At 46.3% G+C, this 23,402-nt stretch overlaps 5 protein-coding genes across 10 annotated transcripts; 2 read left to right on the top strand and 3 right to left on the bottom strand.

The window, feature by feature from the left end:
• Positions 1-5,945: 5,945 nt before the first annotated feature.
• LOC4817732 (uncharacterized) lies at positions 5,946-7,875 on the bottom strand. Of its 3 annotated transcripts, none has more exons than XM_001357113.3 (2): positions 7,648-7,875; positions 5,946-7,127 (listed from the first exon to the last, which is right to left on the bottom strand). In XM_001357113.3, exon 2 carries the CDS (start codon positions 7,111-7,113, stop codon positions 6,100-6,102), a length of 1,014 nt encoding a protein of 337 aa, XP_001357149.2. In that variant the 5' UTR covers positions 7,114-7,127; positions 7,648-7,875; the 3' UTR covers positions 5,946-6,099. The 3 variants fall into 3 exon arrangements, with proteins under 3 accessions (XP_001357149.2, XP_015035677.2, XP_015035676.2); XM_015180191.2 differs by lacking the exon at positions 7,648-7,875 and having other exon boundaries at positions 6,163-6,390; positions 6,462-7,619; XM_015180190.2 differs by lacking the exon at positions 7,648-7,875 and having other exon boundaries at positions 6,163-6,402; positions 6,462-7,611.
• A 2,598-nt stretch (positions 7,876-10,473) lies between these two features.
• Positions 10,474-13,201, top strand: firl (firelighter). Of its 4 annotated transcripts, none has more exons than XM_015180193.2 (6): positions 10,474-10,576; positions 11,444-11,585; positions 12,024-12,180; positions 12,239-12,393; positions 12,454-12,820; positions 12,881-13,201. In XM_015180193.2, exons 2-6 carry the CDS (start codon positions 11,563-11,565, stop codon positions 13,142-13,144), a joined length of 966 nt encoding a protein of 321 aa, XP_015035679.2. In that variant the 5' UTR covers positions 10,474-10,576; positions 11,444-11,562; the 3' UTR covers positions 13,145-13,201. The 4 variants fall into 4 exon arrangements, with proteins under 4 accessions (XP_015035679.2, XP_033235974.1, XP_033235973.1 ...); XM_033380083.1 differs by having other exon boundaries at positions 10,490-10,651; positions 12,881-13,144; XM_033380082.1 differs by having other exon boundaries at positions 10,490-10,692; positions 12,881-13,144.
• Positions 13,202-13,334: 133 nt separating this feature from the next.
• On the top strand, positions 13,335-17,911 carry Rab3-GAP (Rab3 GTPase activating protein). Its single transcript, XM_001357115.4, has 7 exons — positions 13,335-13,459; positions 13,524-13,833; positions 13,886-15,682; positions 15,762-15,978; positions 16,038-17,318; positions 17,374-17,571; positions 17,635-17,911. The coding sequence occupies exons 1-7, from the start codon at positions 13,384-13,386 to the stop codon at positions 17,809-17,811; spliced, it is 4,056 nt and encodes a 1,351-aa protein (XP_001357151.3). The 5' UTR covers positions 13,335-13,383; the 3' UTR covers positions 17,812-17,911.
• On the bottom strand, positions 17,808-22,215 carry LOC6903301 (WD repeat-containing protein on Y chromosome). Its single transcript, XM_002132453.3, has 6 exons — positions 21,571-22,215; positions 20,269-21,508; positions 19,769-20,205; positions 19,509-19,707; positions 18,642-18,842; positions 17,808-18,579 (listed from the first exon to the last, which is right to left on the bottom strand). The coding sequence occupies exons 1-6, from the start codon at positions 22,178-22,180 to the stop codon at positions 17,922-17,924; spliced, it is 3,345 nt and encodes a 1,114-aa protein (XP_002132489.2). The 5' UTR covers positions 22,181-22,215; the 3' UTR covers positions 17,808-17,921.
• RpL7-like (Ribosomal protein L7-like) lies at positions 22,207-23,322 on the bottom strand. The gene is made up of 3 exons (XM_033380084.1): positions 23,194-23,322; positions 22,479-23,127; positions 22,207-22,416 (listed from the first exon to the last, which is right to left on the bottom strand). Exons 1-3 carry the CDS (start codon positions 23,202-23,204, stop codon positions 22,303-22,305), a joined length of 774 nt encoding a protein of 257 aa, XP_033235975.1. The 5' UTR covers positions 23,205-23,322; the 3' UTR covers positions 22,207-22,302.
• Between the last annotated feature and the right edge of the window lie 80 nt (positions 23,323-23,402).

The following is a 23,402-nucleotide window of genomic DNA, read 5'->3' as shown; positions in this document are numbered from 1 at the left end:
TAATAGCAGTCCTTCCTTACACTCGAAATCCCTTAGTGTTCCATTCAGCAGCCTTGACACGCTTCTGTTCACAGCAGGAAATCGGAAATGGAAATCCTGCCGGCATTGCTGTGGCACATTAGAGCCTTTAAGTAGCTGCACATTCCCCGGACCTGGCTGGAGATTTCAACAAACTCTACGGGGAGCAGGGACATCATTGCAGAGAACTCTCGGAACTCCTATTTCGGATGTCAAGCTGTGCCAATGCCAAATGTTTTTCCGAAAAAAAAAACAAGACATCCAAAAGTGGAATCGGGAAAATTGCAGTGTTCCCTGAGTTTTCACCGCTTATCAGAATTGAGGCAAACTCCAACCAAGGTGTTAATTGCCCTTCCGATTCCTCCGAATTGAATCCCTCGTAATTGCCCTATTTCAGACTTACCTCAAATTCACACCTCATCCAAGAACTCGAGCACTGGCCATCCTACGTGTCTGGGTGATGGCAATTAATGAAGTCATTACCCCAAAAACGATCCCAAACTATTCCAAATGATCCTTGAACGATACAATCCGAAGCAGCTCAGACAGTCTTAGGTCGTGGCTCTATTATTTTAATCCAGAAAAATCGGATAATCGTTGTTTGTTTACCCCTAACCCAACCAGCCAGCAAAACAAATATTGACTTTGCAATCAGCTTAGGTCCTACTATACCTAGGGGGTTTTCCAGGTAAACAAAGAGCCAAGGCAGTGCGAAAGATTAGCAGAGAAAATTGCACAAAATCCATTGAGATCCATTTGATTTATATCAGGGATCTTGGTGTGTCTCGGCTAAATATTTCCTCACTTAGATAAAATCTTGAATCTTGAATGTTGGGCTCATACATTCATACATTGGGATTGTTTACATTAAAGGGAAGAATAAGTTTGATAATCGGTAAAAACCAAAGTGACGAGCGAAAAGATCAGCCAAAATTCAGATGTTTATAGAGACAGCGAGAAAAGATAATACTGATTCCGAACACGAATCTAGATATACTCGTAGTACAATATGATCCTTTATGTATTATAAATATTCCTGTTCATCTATAAGAATAACATATACCTATTTACTCTCCCGATAGCAGGTATAATCATAATGATATTTAACTTAAAGCGGACAAATATATTGGTGGTGCTGGAAGTGGACTCTCATGCAAATTCATATTTTGCATATTTCTTTCTCTCCTTAATGTGTAATTTGTGTTACATATATATATGCGTAAGCATACGCTTTGATGACGCTAGCATAGATCAGTGTTCCGCACACTTTTCGTGTTCAAGGTATACACATATCAAATCAATAAATCTTAGAGGTGCACCAAAGTACAAGAAGCAATGTCCACACCATGTAGGAAAAGACCGTTTCATTTTTTCTGCTAATAGCCTACACTTCTCTTTTCCTAAATCCTAAATTTCCTAATTTCCAAATATTGGGTTCCTGCCTTGCATTTTTCGGTTGAATATCTCCACCATATATGCAATTTTTTTGCTATCTCATTTTTCAGCTGGTAAATCCGAGATACCAATACATTTGTGCCTTCTTTGCTTAAGTTTCTAAATATCTGAAAACAGGATTTGAAATCATTATTCTACTTGGAGTTTCTCTTCTCAGTGTGGGAATCTTCTGCGCCTTGAATGCCCCATTTCCTAGCCATCTTCTAATGCCAATTTAATAGCACCCCGCACCATATTTTCAGGTTAATAAACCAATTACGTTTTTAATTCGCTACCTACTGAGCGGGACGACTCAGGGAAAACTCGATGCCATGAGAGAGCTACTGTAGAAAGCCTCGATTGAGAATGGATTAAATCTAAAATATAACGCATTAATTTTCGGTAGCGATACAAAATTACTAAGCAAAGTGTCTGCAAAAGAAAAGCTCCGATGGTAACCTCTTTCTGGGGCTTCTCTGGGTAGAAAATGGAAGTCGTGGAGCTCAACTCTCAACTCTGTGCTGTCCAGAGATCAGGGACAGAGCAGGCTGTGGCTGTGGCTATGGCTGTGGCCTCGCTCTCGCTCCCTCGCTGCGACTACTGCCTTCTCCGGGTGATTAATGAGCCGACAATGTGTTGAACATCAAAGGCAGGGAAAACAGTAATTTACAACGAATCTCAAGATGAAATTTAATTTAATATTTTTATTAATTGTTGCTGGACTGGACGTCGGATCGGTTCAGATCGGATCTATCTACCTGCGCTGCCACATGATGGACCAATAAAATTCCTGGCCAGAGATCGTCAGGCGGTGCCTGGGACATAAGCAGCGCAAAACCTCAAAATATTTACTCGACAGCAAGGTGGACTAACCCCGAGATGGATTTGCGAATCAAAAATTCCAATTCCAGGAGGGCAGCGAGGTCCTAAGGTTGCGAAAGGATTTGTAGCGCTCTCTCTCTCTGCTGCTTTCTAAGGGATTAGGATATTTCGGAAATAATCCTTTGCTGCCAGGAAGAATGCAGTAAACGGCGCACAGCCCTTAAACCATAACCCTCTGGACCTCTGGGCCTCTGGACCAGGTCAACTCGTTTCTGGCACTTTTACGATCGACATCATAAACTTTTATTTGCTGTCATTCTTCGTCCTCGCGCGCAGCACTCAGCCGGGACACAAACCCCTTTCCCAGTCCCAGTCGGCCGTCCTGGCAAGAGTTAAGCCAAGAAAGGCTTAGCTTTCAGTCAGCCAGGCGGAGTCAAAGTCAGGTAGGATTTGAGGATCGATAGAGGGTTAGGTAGTTCTCAAACTGCAGCGATAATCCTTGCTAATGAGGTGTTCTGTCCGAAGAGAGAGATCTCGCTCGAAAGAAGAGATTGTGCGAAGTCTGTAAGTCAAGGATAATAGGGAATAAGGAGGATTAGAGGAAGCAAAATGAGATCCGATCCCATCCCATCCCAGCCAAATGAATGAAGTTGATGGAACCATCACCATCTCTATCCGACTACGATCCGACTAGATCTAGATGTAGTATACCCATTTATGCGACAGACACCCCACGACACATCCAAACAGTTGCCATCCAGTGTATTGGCAAACATTTCGGTTTGGTCTGTCGGTCCAACTACTCGTACTGTGATCCCTCTCTCTTCTCCCCGATCTGCCGTTGTGCTGTGTGTCCTCGTCCAAGTCAGTGGGACAGCTCGGGACAGCCGTGTCCTGGCCGTAGAGCGCATGCTGTTAGCGCACAAATTGATTTGTCAAATTGAGGCGCACAAGGACATTGCCATCATTAACGATGATTGCCCGTACCGGGCCGAAGGCCGTTGCGCAGTCGGTGCCAACGACTCGGACACGGACACAGACACGGACTCTGACATGGTACTTCTCTGAGATCTGGGTATTGTCAACACTTTGTTTACCACCAACTGTTTCTGTTTCGCGACGACGTCTCTCTTTCTCCATCTTCTGTCTATGAGTGTCCTGTATATCCATCTCTGTTTCTTTTGGATAGTTGGAGTTTTATTAATAAACACCTTGCTGTTGTGAGAGTGGAAAAGATATATGTATAGTTTGCTCTCTCTGTTTGATCTTCTCAAAATAGTCGTAATCGATTTGGAATGCTTGGCGGGACTTTAGTTTCTGCTGCTTCTCTTGCTGCTCCTTTTATGGCCAATGGCCAATGGACTATGGCTGATGTTAGCAACTTGTCAGCTTCCTTTTGGCATCTTGGCCCAGCAAGTGTCCTCTGTCTGCCATCCACCGCACTACGGACTCCGGGGTGCCAAAAACTTCAGTTGGCCGGAACCGATATGCAACTTTCCGCCAATTAACTGAAGCTGCAAGTCGAATATGCTGGCTAATGAAACTTGTATTGCGATATGGGCCACACAAAAAGATAACAAAGAAGTTATTGAAAACGAATTATTTAGTTAGATTTACATTTAGATTGATTCAGATAGAAAAAGTGTTTTTTCTACATAGTAATTAGTAAAAAAAAAAAAGGATGCAATAAACATGACTCTCTGAGAAACTTCAAGAAAGAATGACCTTCATTGTGAGATTGAAAAGTATAGAGTTAAGACGATATCATGACATATCTTTGAATTCTTAGGGGGTAGCATGTGAAGTAGTCATTCAAATATAGATTTTCTGAAATATGAACCTTTTCTTTATTCCATCAAGACATTTTGTAACTCTCTAAAGTGTTTATTAATCATACAGTAAAGTGTCTTTCTGTTGCTGTGGCTGCTGTTTGTCCAGGCGGATGAATCCCTGAACTATTAAATCTTTTCTGTATGTTTATAAGAGAACAAGTTACTGAAATACATATCAGTTTACTTATCTCCATTCCCCGCAATCTACAGCAGATACTACCACGTGGAAATCCCTTGTTGCAGCAAACAGGTGCCGTCCTTCACTTTTGTTTTACTCCCTCCCCTTGCTATACCGCAACATACAGCAAAGCAATTCCTCAATCCCCTGAGCCCAACTCAAAGCCATCTAATTCAACATTTGGCCAAAATGGTAATGTGCTCGCTCGCCTCCATGCCGACATTATAATTAATGACAAGCACAGGTCGGGCCGCACAGACCAGACCAGAAGGGGCAATCAATGTGAAAACACAATGGAGAGCAATATTATACACAAAGTTCGTAGTTCGATTTTCGATAAAAGAAAAGCGTTTGGGTTCTTATCGTCCAATTTTGAGGGGAACTTGCATATTAATGGTTCGTTATGGTGACCTGCTGCCTCAGTGGCAGTCACACAGGGCAGAGGGCTGGATGGGGTCTCATTCTGGACATGTGTGCTGCAACTTCAGCTTCAGTGGCAGCTCCTTTGGGCTCGGTTGTGGTACGGTTTTGGGTGCTTTGTTTTCTGCCGCTCTGCCTCTGCCTCTGACGCCTGGCGTGACGGTTTTAATTTTATTTTATTATTATGTATATTGTGGCGCACGGGGCTTGCATCCACGCCCCCTCGTCTCCCCACCGTCATACTTTCAGACAGTAGTTGTAGTTTTATCATGAACTTGTTGTTTTTTATGGTCAAACGTCGGGGCCTCTTGCAATTAGTTGTAGAACTACGCGGCAGAGAAATCCAGCGGCCATACCGGGGAGTAACGAACGACATTGCCCGACTTTTTGCAGGCGCGAAGCTAATGAAGCACCCCCCTACCTCCTCAGAGCACCATACACTCCATCAACGCTTCACGGACGCGTGCAAATTCCATTGAAAAAAGGAGTCAAAGTTTTGCTTTTTTTCTCTCTCATTTCTGCTTCACTTTATCTGCAGTGGATTGGCCCCAGCAATTTACGTAGTTTGCATTTTGTTGCCTTCTTGGTAGTGCTTTTTCCTTCCTTTTGGAGTTATTGTAAGGCTCTCCACAATGTGGCTAAAGTTTGTGTGTTTGTGGCAGGCACTAATTTTGCATGCGGAAATTGAAGTTTGACATGTGCTCTCGAAGGGTTCGACGTGGTCCGTCCTCCACAGACTATAATTATCCTTAAGCTTGAATTAATGTACAAAGCGTTTTCTATAACATTTTCATGTCATCCTTCCTTCATGATCAAAATTTATACTTGCAAAACTTAAACTCTTTATAAAATGAGTAACTATTTCACTGCATACTTTTTATATACACTTGTACCTCTCAGGATCCGTACAACGATAATGATATGATCCATATTAAATCTCTATAAATTCCTACTTATCCTTAAGTCTTTAATCTTAAGTCTTAATCCTTGATCTTTAAAATCTAGACAAAATTCGAATGATTTCTTGAAAAATTAAAACCCATAAACCCATTTTTTATAATAAATAAATAAATGTAAAGAAATCAAGAACCCATCGAATTAATGCGATCTTTTACATGAGGAAATGTATTGTAAAGCTCTAGAAATATATTGCATAACCTCTAATGCTCTCACGAGTATTTATGCTCTCTTATATTGAGCGTGAGATTGAGCTCAGGATCTCATTGGATCCCCTTTGTACATAATTTCAAATATCGATAATTATTATAATTAATTATTTTTTTTTGTTCAAAATTATAACTTAAACCATTTAAGCTCTTTAAGAAGAAAATTACTGGACCCTTAACAAAGTAATCTTTAAAAATATATCTTATCTTTATCTGATGATTGATTCGCTCAGAAGACTGCCGAACGACAGCGCCGCAGACCCATCTTATGCTCCTTCTCGCCTCTGTCCACGCCGTAGCCCTGCCAGATGGTGTCCGGGGGTTTGCTCCAGCGCACAAAGTACGTCTTATGAACGGCGGCCAGCGGGGGCTTGGACTTGGGTCTGGAGTGGAGCCGTCGCCGGAAGAGCCACAGAAACCAATGGATTGGAGCGCGGCTAAGAAGAGGCGTCTCGACGACTGGGGCTGATGCTGCTGGATGAATCGCTTCCAGCTGCAGAAGAGCAGGGATTGGAGGAGGCTGCGGATGCGGCTGCAGATGTGGCTGCTCTACTATCACAGATTCAGGAGGAGCACGAACAAAACTCTTACGTGGAAATGTTATTTTAGTGATGGATTCGAAGGTCTCAATATCGTCTAGGCCGTTCCTGCTGGCCTCACTTGGGATGGTTGTTATGGTCGTGGTGGAATCAAAAACTTCAACTTCATCCATGTCCCTGCTGGCCCAGGGCTTCAGGCAGCTCCTCTGAGGACGCTTCTCCTCCATCTCCTCCAGAATGGGCGAGACGCGACTGCTACGACTGCATTTGAAGCAACGCGGCAGCTTCGATTTCGTCTGGGGAGGCGATTGTGTTGTTGGTGCCTTTACTGCTGGGCTGTTGGGCTGCTGTAACTGGGGCATCTTCACCAGTATGAAGTGATCGTTGAGCAGGCAGACATCCGAAACTTTGTCATACTTTGGCTCCTCTCCGAAGAAGGAGTCCAGATCGATGTTCTGCTGATAAATGCGGTAATCCTCTCCGAACCGAACTTGACTCCGCTGCATGGCCATCAAGCCGGGTGTCGCCTTCAGAGGGATGAAGGCTTGACGCTGGCATAGTTCCTGGGGCGGGAACTGGTCAAAGGCTGCACGGACAAGGGACGTCCTTCGGTGCTGGCTCATCTGGTTCAGCTGCCTGGAGATGATCCTAGCAATGAAGGACAGGATGCGCTGGCATGTCTGGTTAGACGGTGACAGGAGCATGCTGAGAAGCGTGCCTGTCAAGGTGATTTGTTGGAGTAGTTATGTGATCAGATATAGTACGAGTTTGTAAATTTATTTGAACTTAAAAGAAAAGTCAACTGAATATACAACTAAGTGAGGCCAAAACTGTTGCATACTGTAAGGCAAACGAGAAATGTCTAGGAATTCAATTTTTCTCTTCGAATTTTTCTGGCAAGTGTCGGGGGCATTTTTCATGTCAGTCTTGGCTCTGGGCCATTATCCTTCGCCTGACTTTTGACACTGCACTTGGCACAGCACAGGACATGCCAGACAAGCGCCCCAAAGTCCTTCGCCCTGGTTGGCTTCGCTGCTGTTTGGATCCAATTCCAATGCCAACCGTATTTTACGCCCCACGAAAACAAAAGTTATATTTATTATTTTGACAGGTAAACAAATCACGAGCTCACACACACACACCCAAACATATAGAGGCACAGACACTAACACAGACAGGAAGTATAAAAAAACAATATGCAGGTCCTTGCCATGTTGCCTATCTCCTTAGACACTCACATATTTTGGCTTTCCTTTTTCCCGTTCCCCTTCATCGGGTATCCCCGTTCCACTGACTACCGCATGTTTTTTCCTGACGTTGTTTGCCGCCTGGCTTTCCAACGACAACTGAAGCCGCCTTTCGGGCTGCCACATTGCATTGCCGCCACATGCGTGGACAATGAAAATACCCTAGCCCCTGGGGAAGCCCCAACGAATTTATCAGGACGTATGCGTAACTGTTTGAATGGCGTATTAGCTCAAAGTTCACAGATAACTTTGACTTGAAATAAAGAGTCTTTTTTTTTAAGAGAGTAACATATCTCATTTTTATCAGGGTATTGTGATTATGATTATGATTATGATCTTATCATCGTTTGAATATGAACACAATGGGTTTTTATTCTACGATTTTTCTAAGATACCATACGATCAAACAGAATCTATCATCAGAAAAACCATCATTGGGATGGAATGACAGAAAAAGGTGTTGTAGAATCCGAAAAAGTCCACTGATCTTTCAGCTCATTTCGAATCTAAGCTTAAATATATAAATATTGCAGATCTTATTAGTGATCAATTAACTTATAATTATGTATCTCTGTACAAGAAAGGGTATTCAATCTGCGGCATTTTCATCTGATTCTGTATTGCATGTTAATGGCAGGACGAGTAGACGGATTGATAGTTGACAATTAGCAGAACATACCAAGTGTAATGTTTTTATAAATATTCAAATTAAAGATGAGGTAAGCTAATGGAACATCTACTAGTATATGCATTGCAGTGTATATATGTATATATATGTATGTACATATTCAGTGATGTACGTCGAGTACTACATGCATTAATATGAGGGCAATATCTCAATGTCAAGGTTGGCTAAATCGGTTGAAACTTCTTAATTGGTTTTTGACCGTCAACGGAAATATATTTAGGCACATAAATATTGAAGTAAGCATTATTGTTCCAAGCTTTGACAGTACAGAGCCTCCTTAATTAACTCAGAAATAGAAACATAAAAATTGTATGCATTGCACATTAGTAACCCGTTTCAGAAATCAGATCAAATCAGATCTGATACGAATGAATGTACTCCGAGTCCCCTGCCTTAGCTTTACCTGCTGTTATTCCCCCCCTCCGTCACCCTGTGACTGACATGTCATATTGATTGCTAATGCACGCCATATCGATAAGGAGAAAATACTTGTACTAGAAGACTGGCATGGGCATGGGGGGAGCGGGAGGGTGCCATAAAGCCCGAACATTAAGCAACAAGCTAGACCCCAGACCACAGACCACAAACACAGCCATTAACCAAAGGGAATGCGATGGTTTTTGGGAAGAAGGGAGGACATAATAACCAGAAACTTTGTTTATTTGGATTTGTGTGGAAGTCGATGATTATTTTAATGGCACTCAGGGAACTCAAATTTCGAAATTTGATTAGGGTTGGGTGCTATATGCTTTATGCTCTACAGACCTTTATATGCGATGACATTTGACGAACAGTCCGGAAAGTGTAAGTACAGTGGTATTTCTCTAGGAGGGAGGGCTCTAGCATAATTAAGGTGTCCTCCTATGAGATTGGATCGACAAGGAACAACTATTTTTAAGCAACTGGGAGCAAGAAAATGTAGGGCCCCTGTCCACTAAGACAGCTTTTTACTGTGCTATGTACTACATGTGCTGCTATGTACATACTTACTGTCCCGACACCAAATTGACACCAATTAGGTGAACGGGTCGTCGATTGCACAGAATTGAACGGAAAATGCGGGCAACCCTTCAATGACCTTCCCCACAGCAACGAGGGTTATCTACAGACAACATCAGAAGATAAATCAAAATGTATGCAGAATCTGGAGCCGAAGCTTATGATGCCCTTGCACACTGATCGTTCCAATGGAAGCTAGCGATTTTTATAGCAGAAAGCAACAGCAATATCATCTTGCCAATATGTGACGTTTCGGTCGATGGTAATATGCAAATTTTTTGCACAAAGAATTGTTTATCAATCGTTCCTATCGCAGCTCCTAGCTATCCGATTGTGGAGGATATGTATGTGCAACGTATAGGAAAAAATGAACGAACAGTCAGTCTGTCGGATGTACTGACATGGTTACTCATATTTTGTTTCTGATGTCGATGCTTATTATCATGAAAATAGAAGCGGAAACATTTTCTGCTGTGCAGTGAAAAATATATTATGCCCTCTTCAAGGGTATGCCAAAACACCAAAATAATAATAAGCATAGTAAAGTAATGCAGATCAAAGTAAAAGTCACTTTCTGAACAAAATACTGGTTATCGCCTCAAGGACAAGAGCTGGAAAAGAGTTTATATCCAGAAACGGAGTTCATATTGTGCTCTCGCGCACTCTCCTCTCTTTTATCTTTTATCTCATGACTGCAACACTCTTTCTCTTTCTCTGTGTCTCGGCTTTGATTGCTGAACTTGAACTTGGCTCCGACGGCAGATCAATTTTTGCTTGCTCATCCAACAAAACCGCAACAACACAAAAACAAAAAGAAAACATTAAGCAAAGAAACGGTAAATCATGCTTAGCTTCGTTTACTTATGTTGGAGCTGTTGCTTCCCGGTCTTTTGTTTCAGTATGGACCCTACCCCACCCTGAATGAAGGTCACATCTGCCTGGAGTTGGAGACGTGTAAACAAAGACGGCCATATACACATATGATCATTTATCACATTTACCGACTAGATCTCAAGGATCTGTGGGCTGTGGCCGGTCTCTCGCTCTCTGATGTCCCAAAGTGATTCTCTCTTGGAGCCGTCGCTCAGCTCGGCTCAGCCAGATGGAATTGAAGGCTTTGTATGCTCCCAGCACCCGCCGCTGAAATCAGTTTGCTGCGAGCAACGAGACTTAACGGGTCGCTCAGGCTTTGACTTGGAAAACAATCTGTGTTTCGGATCTTTGGGATATTGTGTAAATATTGCGAAAGCTTGGTTTTCATTCCAGTTTTCGGAATATGTGCAAAGGAATCTTGGGATTTCGAGTCTTGTAATTGGAGTGGTGCAATGTTTTAGTGGAAAATTGGCAATGTACAAGTGTGAACAACATTAAAACAGTGTCCAACGATATCAAAATAGTCATTGAAATATTTAATTGAACTTTTTGTCCAGAGTTTTTGTGTAATATTATCATAAGGCATCATTTTGAAAGAGCATCATTCTCTACTGAAACAGCTTATTTTAACTCAAAAAAAAAAATAAACATCCATAACTCAATCACTTTTGACTAAAGTTCAGTTTGCAAACCCAATAGATTCCCAACCCCAAAATATCACAACAAACCAAGCAACCCTCGGTGCATTGTACGGTTATGGCTTTTGGTTGTTGCAACAAACACTTGGCTTCCCCATTGCAACAAGCCATGTGAGAGTCCCAGCCAGCCGCAGCGCAGTCCGAATCGACTCGAAGAGAATACGCCAAGAGCACCTCCAAGTGGCCCGTTTGGCTAGTTGCACATTTTGGCATGGGCATAGGCCAATGCATAGGCGTAATCGAGTCGTCCTCTCTCTCGCTCTGTGTGTGCCACATTGGAGTGTACGTAATTTTCATTTTTAGGGGCAAAACGAAACGAAAACGAAAGTGGAAATGTTGCATTTGCTTTTCGCGCTCGCCTACGCCGCCAGCTGTATAAAGTATAGGAAAAATACAATAAACTGCACAATGCTGAAGCTAACCAAAAATTGTGCAAAGCAGAAACCAGCAAATACGGAAGAGATAATAAATAATAAAGGGCAAATCAAGCTAGCAGTGACTGATAATCATTATAATTTTTTCATTATAGAAATTACAAATATCACTAGGCGCTCTGCTTGACTTTGCTTCGCATTCAAAGGGCTGTCAGAGCAAAAGATAAAAAAGGAACAAACCCAAATACCATACCATTCTTATCCAACTGTCGCCATGATTGAGCGTGAAATTATCCAGTAAGTGTTTGTCGCAATATGTATGTATTGTATGTGGGAGCAGAGCATGATTGCGCTGACATCCCCAGCGAAACGTTCAACTCAGAGAACCGAACCCCAAGCGCTCTACAAAAGGGGCCAAGACCCAGAGTCAACACTTGAATCAGTCTCAACATTTTCCATTATCTTATTATGCTTGCTGCGATGTGCTATGTGCTGTGCTCTGGGTGATACTATGGCAAAGTCCGGCGAATGCAATCTATTCGACCGTTTGAACATTGCACATGCAGCAACCGCATACAAATAGACAAATTATATTATTTCGGGGCTTGCCAAGCCTCGACTTTTGGCAAATATTTGCTTCTACTTGAGCTAGTAGTTGACCCAACTAATTGTTGAGCTATTGGCCATGGAATACACAATGAGTGTTGAGTCTGATGTTTGTTCTATAATTTGTAGCACCACAACTGCATCGAAGAGAATATTTGATGTTCTGCAGGATTTTGTACAGTTTCTGCTGCTTTTTTTGCGCATCTTCCTGGAAATGTTTGTCATGCTCATCCAGAAAGTATTACCCAAAAGAAGTCTTAAGGATATCAGCGGTGAAGTTGTTCTGGTATGTAACGAATTTTCTATTGCATATTTAATTAAAAGTATAAAATGCTTCGTTCTAGATTACCGGCACTGGCCACGGAATTGGTCGGGAGCTTGCCCTGCACTACGCCTCATTGGGCAGCACTGTGGTATGTGTGGACATTAATGAGAAGAACAACCTTCAGACCGTCCAAAAGGCCAAGCGCCTTAATCTGGGCGATGTTCACAGCTTCATGTTGGTATTCCAAAACTCAAGCAGAGGAATCAGCATTTTGATATTGATATAATCTTCCAGTTGCGATGTCTCGAAGCGTGAGGAGGTACTGGCACTGGCGGATCGCGTCAAGACAGATCCCCATATCGGACCCATATCGGTGCTGGTCAATAATGTGGGCATCATGCCCACGCACCCCATTTTACAGCAATCGGCTGAAGAGATCCAACGTGTCTTCGATGTGAATGTGTTCTCGCAGTTTTGGACAATACAGGCCTTCCTTTCCCACATGGAGGAGAAGAATCGCGGCCACATTATCGCTCTGTCCTCGATTGCTGGTGTGGTGGGACTTTCAAATCTGGTCCCGTACTGTGCCACCAAATTCGCAGTGCGCGGTCTGATGGAGGCACTCCATGAAGAACTACGCGAAGGACCACATAAAAATATGGTAGGACTATTAATTGGACATAGAGATTCGGTTCAGAAATAACCCGCTTTTTGTCCACAGATAAAAACCACGACCATCTTCCCGTACATGACCAATACGGGCCTGTGCAAGCATCCAAAGGTAAAGTTCCCATCCATTCTGGGTCTGCTGGATCCCAAGGAGGTGGCAAGGCGCATCGTGGAGGCGCATCGCTCCGACACGCTAGAGGCAACTATTCCTAGCTGTCTGCTGCACATCAACAACTGGACGAGGCTTCTTCCCGATCATTGTGGTCTGATGCTGAAGGACTACATTGACAGTGGTGTGGAGTCGGACTTAATTTAGATTTACCTTGACTATGCTGCAGTAAAATAAAATAAACGGAATATGTATTGAAATAAACTACCTTATACACACACACGTGCATACACACATACAAAAGCACTGCACTTCAAAACATTGCGCCCAAATCTCGTTGTGAATGTCAAAAACAGTGCTATCGATACCTGTTGCATCGATAGCGCCGTTTATATTACTTCGAAAACTATCATCATCTAACAGCTGTGCGATGACAACAAAAGAAAATGGCCTGTGAAGTGAAAACATTTGGGGAAATACGCGATTTTAGAAAAGTTCAGGAATATTTTGGCCTGGGGCATGGTGAGACGCTGAAAGCTAAGCCTAGCACTACCGTAGTTAATCAAAAAATCTTCCCATGGAGCAGACGATAACTGGCTAAACGGCATTAACTCTGCCATATCCCCAACGGGGGAGCTGATCGCCCTGGCCCAGGGGGAGAAGCTAGCCTTCCTATCGACCTGCTGGAGCAGCAATGGGCATGCCAACACCTACGCCATGGGGTGGTGCGGCGAGCTGGAGGATCCCAATCAGATTGTGACCAGCCTGACGTGTCTGCCCATGACTCAGAGCCGGAACACTGATGGAGCTATAGAATGGACCTGCGTGGCAGTGGGCTTGGTATCTGGACTGGTCGTCTTTTACACAGACGCCGGCCAAAAGCTATTCTCTCAATGGTTAGTCATTAAACCCTTCCCACACTCAGGTATTAATCAGTATATGTTGCAGTTGTCAGGAGGATCCTGTGATTGGCGTCAAATTGCAATCGCCTCCACGCCATTCAGACGGAGATGCTTTGCTCTACATTGTGTACACGCGCTGTTTGTGCTTCATAAAGGGCCAGGATATATTACCCACGCTGACCAACTGTCGGCATAATGTCCAGCGTGGCGCTCTTGAGAGAGGTTCCTATCCCATAGCGGATGTGGTGCCGTTCCAGAAGTTCAAATTCAAGCAGGAGCGCGAGGGCATCATTAACGACGCAGCCATATCGAGCACACAACGGCCCCCGACCTACGATTACATTGTCCAGCAGAGCATTGGTCACGGCTACTACGCCAAGGTGCATGCCACACCGCCGCGAAGCTCCCAAGTGCTGGCAGCCGGAGCGGAACCCTATTTGGGGTTCTTTCATGCTGAGGAGGGCTACAAGACCGTGTCACTGGGTGAGGTGGCCAAGGGTGTAATAGGCTTAGCCTATAATAATCTACTGGGCGGATTGTTCAAGCGTGCCCCGGGACCGCCGCCAACCCCCGAAGATGCCCCTCTGCCATTGCCTACCAAGGAGGCGCCCATGAGGATACGATGCCGCCTGTATGACGGCAAAAGGGATGGTCTAACCCTGGCCATAGCCCCGGGCGGCCGCTTGGCTGTCGTCACGGATAATCTAGATCGGGTGATGATGATCGACACCCAACAGGCAATCATTCTGCGCGTGTGGAAGGGCTATCGCGATGCCCAATGCGCCTTTGTGCCCGTCAAGGAGAAGTCTGTGCGTGGCATAAAGACACACAAGAGAAAGGCCCTGTTTTTGGTGATCTATGCGCCGCGTATGGGCTGTCTGGACATCTGGGCTCTGCAGAATGGTCCAAAAGTGGCCGCCTTTACTGTGTCAAAGAGCGGCCAATTGATTTACAGCAACCACAGTGCACTTGGTGTTGCACCAGCAACGGGCGGAGGAGGAGGGCATTCAAGGAAATCGGCTGTCATAAACCATTGTCTGTTCCTGGATCCGAGCGACAGCAGCTTGAAAGAGATCCACATACCATTTCACTACGCTTTGAGCGAGACCAACTCGCAAACATCGCGCGATATCCATATTCTGAGGCGTCTAAGGAACCAAATGCGAGCTCTAAGCCACGATGAGGCCAATGACCAAAAGCTAGAGGAGATTGCAGAGCTGGCCAGCGAACTGCAGACGCTGGAGGTGCGACAGCAGTGTCTGGAAATGTTACTTAAGAGCAAGAAACTGCAGCCCTTTGTATTCCAATGCATTATTAATGCATTCATTAAGAAGACGCTACCCGAACCTACATCTGGCGAAGATTTTCACGAGTTTGTACATCAAATCGAGAACTACAAGCGCCTCACCGACCTTTACTTGGCCCTCAGCCAAGTCAGCCATAGAAATGATAACGAACCCCCAGTCGAGCACTTGGAGCTCTCGGACGCCGATCTGGTGACGATCAATAAGTTGGTTCTGCTCCTGGACGATGGCAGTGCGAAGGATAAACCATCTACCACTCGAGAAGTCAGCTTCCAGCTAAGGGATGGCCACAAGTCCGAAGAGTTTATCGATTACCTGAGCATCTTCAATATCGAGAGCCCAGACGGCATCAGTCTGCTCCCAGAGAAGGCCGAAAAATTTGGTGCCGTCAGCATTGATCTCTTCAGTCAGTTCTTTGGCCAAGGCTTGTGCTTTGGTCAGTTCAAGGAGTGGATCGGTCAGGCCTGCCTGCCCAGCAAGGATCTGCTGACATTAATAATTTGGTTCTGGCTGGAAAAGCCTTTCAAGTACAACAACTGGTAGGAGCAAACGAAACCCCCTTTTAAGCTCATCTATTCTTAAATTTAAATTTGTTTTTCTTTGCTTTGTTTTTCCCAGTGATGAAGTCGTGGAGGACATGTCGCGTATTGCGGCAATGGTACAGACCATCTGCGAGCTGGCTGGCGATCATATCCATGACTATGCATACAATGCCATTTCCCCCTGGTGGCAGGAGGTGCGCGAGCAGCTCTTGGAAAGCAAACAGTTCTCTGGTCTTCTGGTGGCAATTGTCTGCAAAACGGTCGCCACGAATCTCTGGCGCAATCGAAAGGAGGTGCGGTCTGTCGTATCTTTTATATATTCGTTCCCCTTGGTTACTATTCCATGTTCCAGGGCTCGTGCGACGAATCATCCCAGAACGAGGAGGAAGAACGCTGGGAACGCATATCCCATGACGAGGCACAGTGGGGTCTGCTCACCGGAAAACTGGAAGATGTGTCTGTCCTAGGAGCCATTTTAGGAAAGCCACTTACCTGCCGGGATCCAGTGGGTCCGGAAATGCCATACGAGACACCAGACTGCAGCCTCAAGAGCATCGTAAACGGTGGCAAAGGCATCGTCACAGAGCTGGCTGCCAAATGGTTGGTCAGTGCGCAGCTTCATCCCAGCAAGATCGTGGAGATTACGGCACCAGAAAACGAGCAGGATGAAGAAAGTCGAGTGTTCACCAGAGCCAAAGTAAAGGAGGAAGAAGCGGCGGCAGTTGCCGCGGCAGCAGCAGCAGCAGAGAAACAAGAAAACGATGAAACCGAATCCGAGCTAGAACTGGCCAAGGAAGTGCAAGTGCCTGCACCTGAACCGGTACTGGAGCGACTGGCCCTGTTACGAGCCCACTTTCCCTTTAGCCTGGAGTCCGGAGTGCTGCTGAGCCTCATGTCCTGGCAGTATATGGTGCAGTGGAGCAAACAGCTCACATCGCTGGATCACATGAGGTCAGCTCTGCTCTGTCTGGCCGAGTTCCGTACCCCTGATTGGGCCTTGAAGCATGGAATCTGCTGCATGCTGTGGAATGCCACCCTGAAGTTCCCGCTGCAGGCAGCGGCCAAACTGATGCAAAAGGTGGGACGCCTGCCCGTCGACAAGATGTGCCAGCAGGATCTGGAAATGTCGGCCGGCAAAGTGCCCGAGTTTCTCGAGCTAAGCCTAGAGTTTCTGCAGCACTTTTCCACCTCCCTGGAGCACGAAAAGCGAGAGCTACATTTCGAGCAGTCGCTCAGCGAGGGAGCACTCCCCCTTCAGTTTCTGGCCCTGCAGCAGCACCATGCCATGCCCAAGCTTCTCCAGCTGCAGACAGAACTCTGCAGTGTTCTGCATTTTATTGCCTTTTTCCAGCTACGCGTGACCAAGCCGCTTACGCTGCTCTTCGATGCCATGGGCAACAAAGCCCTGCTGGCGGAGATCAACAAAGAGCTGCCCTACATTCTGCCAGGCCCTGACTTAGTCCTGCAGCAGCATCGCACAGATTTCCTCTGCCGCGTCGTGTCTGTCACCATGGATCTGATCAGGGAGGATCTCCAGCAGCTGTACATACTGGATCATGTCTACTACATGGCCAAGATTTGCACGCTGGCCGACAGCTGGGAGTTGGATAAGCTACCGATATTGAGGCGACAGGTGAGCCTTGAATCATCTCTGTCTGCACCCACATACCGAACACCTTCTTGAACAGATTGTGGAACTTTATGCATTTGGCTATGATGCCGAAGCCCAGACGCTGCTCCAGGATATCAGCGAGGACGAGGAACTGGGAAGACTACTGTTAGAAATAGCCGGCAGACGGCTCAATCTGTATGCCGAGAGCTCCCAGTCCACCTTTCTCAAGATAGCCTCTGTGGGACATCAACTGCTGGGCTACTTGGATAACCTGGTAAGTGCTGCCAGCGTTTACCACCCACAGAACTGATCCGTCCCCGTTCTCACCGTCCCGCAGAAGGAACCCCTAACCGAGCATAGCATACCGATTACTGCCACCAAGCCGGAAGACATCGATGTGGTAGCGTTGGACAAGCTGCTGGGCCACACTTACAAGTGCCTGTGTCGACGCGAGTGCAAGCAGCTGCCCATCATCGGCCAGATGTACAATGCTGTACGCATCTTGCAGAATTAAATGCTTAAGGCAACAGAAAGGAACACTTTAATTTAACCATCAAATCATTGAGCAGCAATACCCCCAAAAATATATATGATTTTATCCATTGACAGAGACACGAGACGAGACTACTCAGATTGCTGGCTGGGACTGGGACCAGGACCCATGTCGCCGCGAGTCTTGGCCATGCGCATATTTCGTGGGTCGTTGGGCCTCACATTGCGACGCGGCGGCTGCTTGATATTCAGAGCCGATCCACTCAAGTCCACCTTGCCCTCGACGGGCACATAATGATCCATGTAGTTCTCGCCCGCAACGCGACTTATCACAGCTGGCGTGGGCAGACGTTCGAGCATTTCAGTGTGATGGACCTTAAGATGCGTGTAGACAGCAATGTAGCTCTGAGTGGTGTCCACATCGATGCGCTGATCCATGACACTTTTACCGGGCAGCGTGAAGTGCTTGCCCAGAATGGGTTCTTTGAGGGGCTTATCGAAGATTTTCTTTAAATCATAGCCATCGTCCGTCTGGGCGGTCTCCTCATCGCGATCCTCGGGTGCCTTGACCTCGGCTCGCTTAGCGGGTCGATCCATCTGGACGCCGGAGATCACCTTAAGTGTAGTTGAGCTGGCCACCTTTTTGATGTCCGGTGGCAGGCGATAGACCTGATTCTCACTCCCAGCACGCTCGAAGGGTGAAAGCTTGGACCAAGGCAGAACTGTGCCAAGGGTGCCCAAGTAGCGGCCTCCCTGTGTCCACAGGCGACAGGAGTAATCGTGGCTGCCCCTGAAAGTGGAAGATTAATGGCGGATTTCGCCACACACAATCTTTATTGCTACAAAACTTACGAAAACACAATCTTTGGCAGATTAATAAAGGCTATCGAATTGATTGCCTTGAGATGAGCCTTGTAGGAGCTGACCAGCAGCGGTTCACGCTGATGGCGCACCACCCTCTTGGCCCGTGTGACCCAGAACTCCTTTCTCATGAATATAAACTCCAGCCGCAGCCTGGGCATGCACACGTGCACCTTCTCCGCTTCCGGCACGCTAGAATGAGAGATGTTACGAGACAGGTTGTACTAGGTTAGTGGTTCGTCGGGCTTCGACTAATCAGGCAAACATCGTTCATGGCAACAAGTGATCCTCACTAGGTAGTCGCGAGTGCCTTCTCCGACCAGTTATGAGTTATTTATTATTTTTACAGAAGAAACTTTGCTTTTGGCAATTGGGGGAACTTTGTTGAGACACGCAAGACACAAGACAGGCCAACCGAGGAGGAAGTTGGTTTGTTGTGGGTGGAATTCGTTTTGATGAACGTGCAGGATAATGAGGAATGTCGTTAGAGGCAGTTTCGTGTGGTTTCTTAATGGCCTGAGGATTGCTTTTATGGCGGATACAGTAGGTGCTCTGATAAGGAGACGCGAGTGGGAAAAGTAATGGAGTATTATCAATTCTAAATCATCGGGGGGGAATCTTTTGGAATTTGGGATGCAGCCCAACATCAAAAGGCCTAATCAGAGTAAGACTCGGGTCGAGCACACGACAGGTATGATATTTTTTTAATTCTCGGGAATTCTCCTGTCAAGTATCTACATATGCATGTTTGTGTTGCGATGTGTGAGAACAGGGCCCCTGTTGGGACGCGTCAAATCTTGGTCCCGTCAAAGGGGTTTAGCTTGAAATATACCCGAAGTCTTTTAATCCAACACTCACCAGTAGTTGACTATATGCCAGACCTTGATATAGCCAAAGGCTGTGCCCGTGTAGATGTAACGATTCTTGCGATCAGTGCACATGGTAAGGACACAGTCTCCGGTCTTGTGGACGGACAAAAACTGACTCATGTAGCCACCGCGGGAATGATGGGAATATACCTGAATATAGCCAGTGTCCAGGGAGATAAACACACTGCCTGGATGAAATAAAAGGAAGTTCCAGCAATAAAAATAATTGCGATATGGTGTGCACTTTACCATGTTGTATTGTCTGGGGTCGAGTCTGCAGGAATAGAACGGCCTGAACGGAGATGGGTACGTTCTGGCCATAGTCTCGGCCATCGTCTGCCTTGGGCATAGTAATGGCGGTCGCTCGACTCATGCGACTGGAGCCCAAACGAGACATCAATCGCTTGCTTCGGCGCATTAACTTCTCTTCTTCGGGCGTGAGTTTCAGCTCAATGAAGCGTGTGGGATCCATGACGCTATACCTTCGGTAGGGCTGGCCAGTCTCCAGCTTCCAGAATATAACCTCGCCAGAGTAGGTGGCAGTGACCACGCCCTCCCCCAGCTTGACATCGGCACAGGTGATGTCGTCGGTGTGGAACTTGGACCACTTCTTGGGATCCCCGTACTCGCGGCCCTCCACATCATTGAATTCGGTTACCTGACGATCCCAACCCATGGCCAGAATACTACGGGTCCGAGACATTTGAGAAGTAAGTATGTATGTATGCCTGCCAGAGTCAAACACCTACCGATCCACCACCCAAATGACTGAAGTCACCTCCTGGTCCGGCATGATGCTCATGTTTCGCACCACCACCGCGTTATTGTAGTTCCAGATCTTCAGGGTACCGTCGCGAGCGCCCGTGAGGAGGAACTGCTCGAGTGGATCGAAGGTGGCGGCCGTAATCTCAATGTCAATTATTTCGCCGTAGATCATTTTCGTGTGGCAGTTCTTCATGATGATCTTGCGCCGTCCACTCCAAGGATCCCACACAATGATGTAGCTGTCGAGGCCACAGGTGACGATATTCCGAAACAGACGATTGTACAGGACCACGGACACGGGTGCCGCATGGGTATTGCCATCAGTTAGATCTACTCTCACGCGTGGACAGCACTTGATGGAGATTAGCTTGCGTCCAGCCACAATGAGCTCGCGCAAATGCGAGTGATAGAAGTAGGTCATATCCGTCTCGCTGGGATGTATGAGGCGCACCAGCTCGCCGTAGGTCTGGAGCAGTGTGTGCTCTTGGAGATCCCACACTTTAATGATCTTCTGGTAGTCCACGCTGTACACCTTGTTCTCCTCCGGCTGCACAAATACCATGACAATGCCACCATTGTGGCCGGTGAGGATTGCCGACGGCTCTGTGGGTATATAGACATCCCAGATCCTAACGAACGTATCGGGTCCCCCAGTGACGACAATGTTATGGCTCTCTGCCACAAAGAAGGTGGAAACACCCAAAGGTACACGAAAATTGCTCCGCTCATCGTATGTGACCATGATCATGCCCGGACACCGTCCGCGATACTTTTTTGTGTTCCTGTACTCCGCAGTGGCGAACAAGGCGTTCATGTGCAGGGAATAGTGGACACAGCTGATCATCTCGTTGTGCAGATTGATGTACTCCTTGGGTATCATCTGGGGTATCTTGCCCTTTAGCACGTCCGCCCAGACCACCTCGATCAGGGCAGCTCCCGGCTTGGCCTGGAACGGACCACGCAGGTTCGGCGAGTATGAGAGAATCCTCACGTTGCCAGCATAATCCCCGAGTACCAGCTTCGAGTGTACCTTGCCGTTGTTGTAGAAGGCATAACTCATGCAGTAGACTGCGTGGGGCATGCTACGGATGACCATTCGGAGTGTGAAGGTCGAGGCGATGGTCTCGTGGAAGCGCAGCTCCCGCTCTGTGGAAGAAGTGCAGACTATGCTGACATCCGAGAGAGCCTGTACAGCCAGTATCCAAGTGGGCATCTTCAGGTGGACTGAGACAAGAGAGGGTTACGGTACCCCTGGATCGAGAACCAAGGCTTACTGCTCTACTTACTGCTCTCCGAGGTTGCTGTTCGAATGGGCTCCATGTGGGAGGTCCAAAAGCGCAGCATGCCCTCGTGACTGGCCGTCACCCACATGCCAGAGGCTTCGGGGGAGTCTTCACCGCCAAAGGAGAAGTTTACCGTCTCGGTGACCTCCTCGATGGGCACCTGATCGGACTTGGCCTTGAGCAGGGCCACACAGCACACAGTCGATCGGTGCTCCGTTTTCCGCACAGAAGGTGCCACCGAAATGGGCAGGATCAACGACTCCTTTTGGCTGCTGGGATCCTCCTCTTGGAAGCCGAAGATCAGATACGAGACGAACTCGTTCCAATCGACCATAAAGTCCCTATTCTGATTGATCTTCAAAAAGAGCCGGTTGTACACCGCATCGTTGAAGGTGATATCCTGTTCCAGCAAAAGGCTTCGTAGGTCATCGAAGCCGACCTGTGAATCAGGACGTTCATTGAAGGCCTGATTCAGCTTCTCGAGCTGCTCCTTGGATATCAGATTATGTAGACGCTCTGACTGCTCTTCCGCCAGATAGGTCTGAGTCGAGGAGATCGTCTGGTATTCGATCTCCGTTTTGCTATCCTGACTGGCATTGAAGATCATCGACATTTTGCTCACAAAACTATATATAGTTGTTCAATTGATTGAAAAATGTGTATTATCGGACTTAGATATAGAATATAGTATTATAGACTGAACAATCACTTAAAAGTCTACTAGATTGGGGGCTTCTAGAGGCAGCGGGCAACCAGTTCGTTGATGGCATTTCCACGATAGCCATACTCCCCGCCGCGTTTGTATGAAACCGAGACCTTTTTTTGCCAGCCATTGCGGGGACTTGACATCTGCGAAGAGAATCGGAATCGTGGAATAAGGAAATTGTTAAGAATTCGCATACGAAACCCACCGTAAAGGCACACAGGAATTGTGTAACAGCAGCAAAATTGGGTCCAACTGTGCAAATTTCATGGATGATATCCTCCAGGCATATGACACCCTTCTCGCCCAGATGCTCCTCCACCATGGTGTTCGACTGTATGGCCGTCTTCTTGCCGTCGATGCGGGCAAAGCCCTTTTTGAACACCAGCTCGCGTATTGTGCTCAATGATGGATTACCGTACGCCACAAAGGGTTCGATCACGCGCAGCAACAGTTGGTTCTCCTTGGTGTTCTCCAGGAATACGGCATTGTGACGTTGGCCCATGCGCAGCGTTTTGAATATGTCCGTTGTGGTCTTGTCGAAGATTTTCTTGCCCGCATGGCGCATCACAAACAGCAGTTTGGGGTTTGAATCATCGGCGGCCGCCGCACTCTGTTCGGTTACGTTCGTCTTTAGGATTGTTTGCCTGATCCGGTTTGAGGTACGTTCCGCCTTCAGATAGCCCATGACAAAGGATTCGGCGCGACGGAATTTGTGATGCGTCTTGGTCTTCTGTCTGCGTTTAATGCGATCATTTTTCTTCTGTTCAATGACAGCCTGATCTTGCAGAATACGTCGCTTACGATGCTTCAGCACGGAGACGGTTTTTCCGGGTAATTTGTTGGGCACGGCGTATCTAGTTAGTGTAATTATATTGTGTTGGATTGAATAAGCAATTTAATATAGTTTTCATTAGCCTTACTTGTCCGACATCTTTGTACTTTTTATTTTAATAAACGAAATCAGAAAAAACACGTGCAGCGCAATCAAAACAATAACTAAAAGGAATCTAATCGTTATCGAATCAGCTGTGTCTACGTTACGTGGGGAATGACAAAACGAAATTACATTTTATTTTTCAAAATAGTTTAACTAATAACAGAAAACACATCCAATTTCTTAGCCATTTCG

This window comes from Drosophila pseudoobscura, chromosome 4 (assembly GCF_009870125.1).
Source record: "Drosophila pseudoobscura strain MV-25-SWS-2005 chromosome 4, UCI_Dpse_MV25, whole genome shotgun sequence".
In the NCBI taxonomy this organism is placed as follows: domain Eukaryota; kingdom Metazoa; phylum Arthropoda; class Insecta; order Diptera; family Drosophilidae; genus Drosophila; species Drosophila pseudoobscura.
The sequence above is the reverse complement of the archived record's forward strand: the minus strand, read 5'-3'. Positions and strand labels throughout refer to the sequence as shown.

What these genes read in the sequence shown, in the direction of transcription:
- LOC4817732 (XM_001357113.3), bottom strand. Translation starts at nt 7,113, where the DNA reads ATGCTCCTGTCACCGTCTAACCAGACATGCCAGCGCATCCTGTCCTTC.
- LOC6903301 (XM_002132453.3), bottom strand. Translation starts at nt 22,180, where the DNA reads ATGTCGATGATCTTCAATGCCAGTCAGGATAGCAAAACGGAGATCGAA. An exon ending in GTCATTTGGGTGGTGGATCG is followed by an intron (nt 20,206 to 20,268) that starts GTAGGTGTTTGA and finishes TCGGACCCGTAG; the next exon opens with TATTCTGGCCATGGGTTGGG. An exon ending in TGGCATATAGTCAACTACTG is followed by an intron (nt 18,843 to 19,508) that starts GTGAGTGTTGGA and finishes CTCTCATTCTAG; the next exon opens with CGTGCCGGAAGCGGAGAAGG.
- Rab3-GAP (XM_001357115.4), top strand. Translation starts at nt 13,384, where the DNA reads ATGGCCTGTGAAGTGAAAACATTTGGGGAAATACGCGATTTTAGAAAA. An exon ending in CAAAAGCTATTCTCTCAATG is followed by an intron (nt 13,834 to 13,885) that starts GTTAGTCATTAA and finishes TATATGTTGCAG; the next exon opens with TTGTCAGGAGGATCCTGTGA. An exon ending in CCTTTCAAGTACAACAACTG is followed by an intron (nt 15,683 to 15,761) that starts GTAGGAGCAAAC and finishes TGTTTTTCCCAG; the next exon opens with TGATGAAGTCGTGGAGGACA.
- firl (XM_015180193.2), top strand. Translation starts at nt 11,563, where the DNA reads ATGATTGAGCGTGAAATTATCCA. An exon ending in GGCGATGTTCACAGCTTCAT is followed by an intron (nt 12,394 to 12,453) that starts GTTGGTATTCCA and finishes ATAATCTTCCAG; the next exon opens with TTGCGATGTCTCGAAGCGTG. An exon ending in AAGGACCACATAAAAATATG is followed by an intron (nt 12,821 to 12,880) that starts GTAGGACTATTA and finishes TTTTGTCCACAG; the next exon opens with ATAAAAACCACGACCATCTT.
- RpL7-like (XM_033380084.1), bottom strand. An exon ending in AATTCCTGTGTGCCTTTACG is followed by an intron (nt 22,417 to 22,478) that starts GTGGGTTTCGTA and finishes TTCTCTTCGCAG; the next exon opens with ATGTCAAGTCCCCGCAATGG.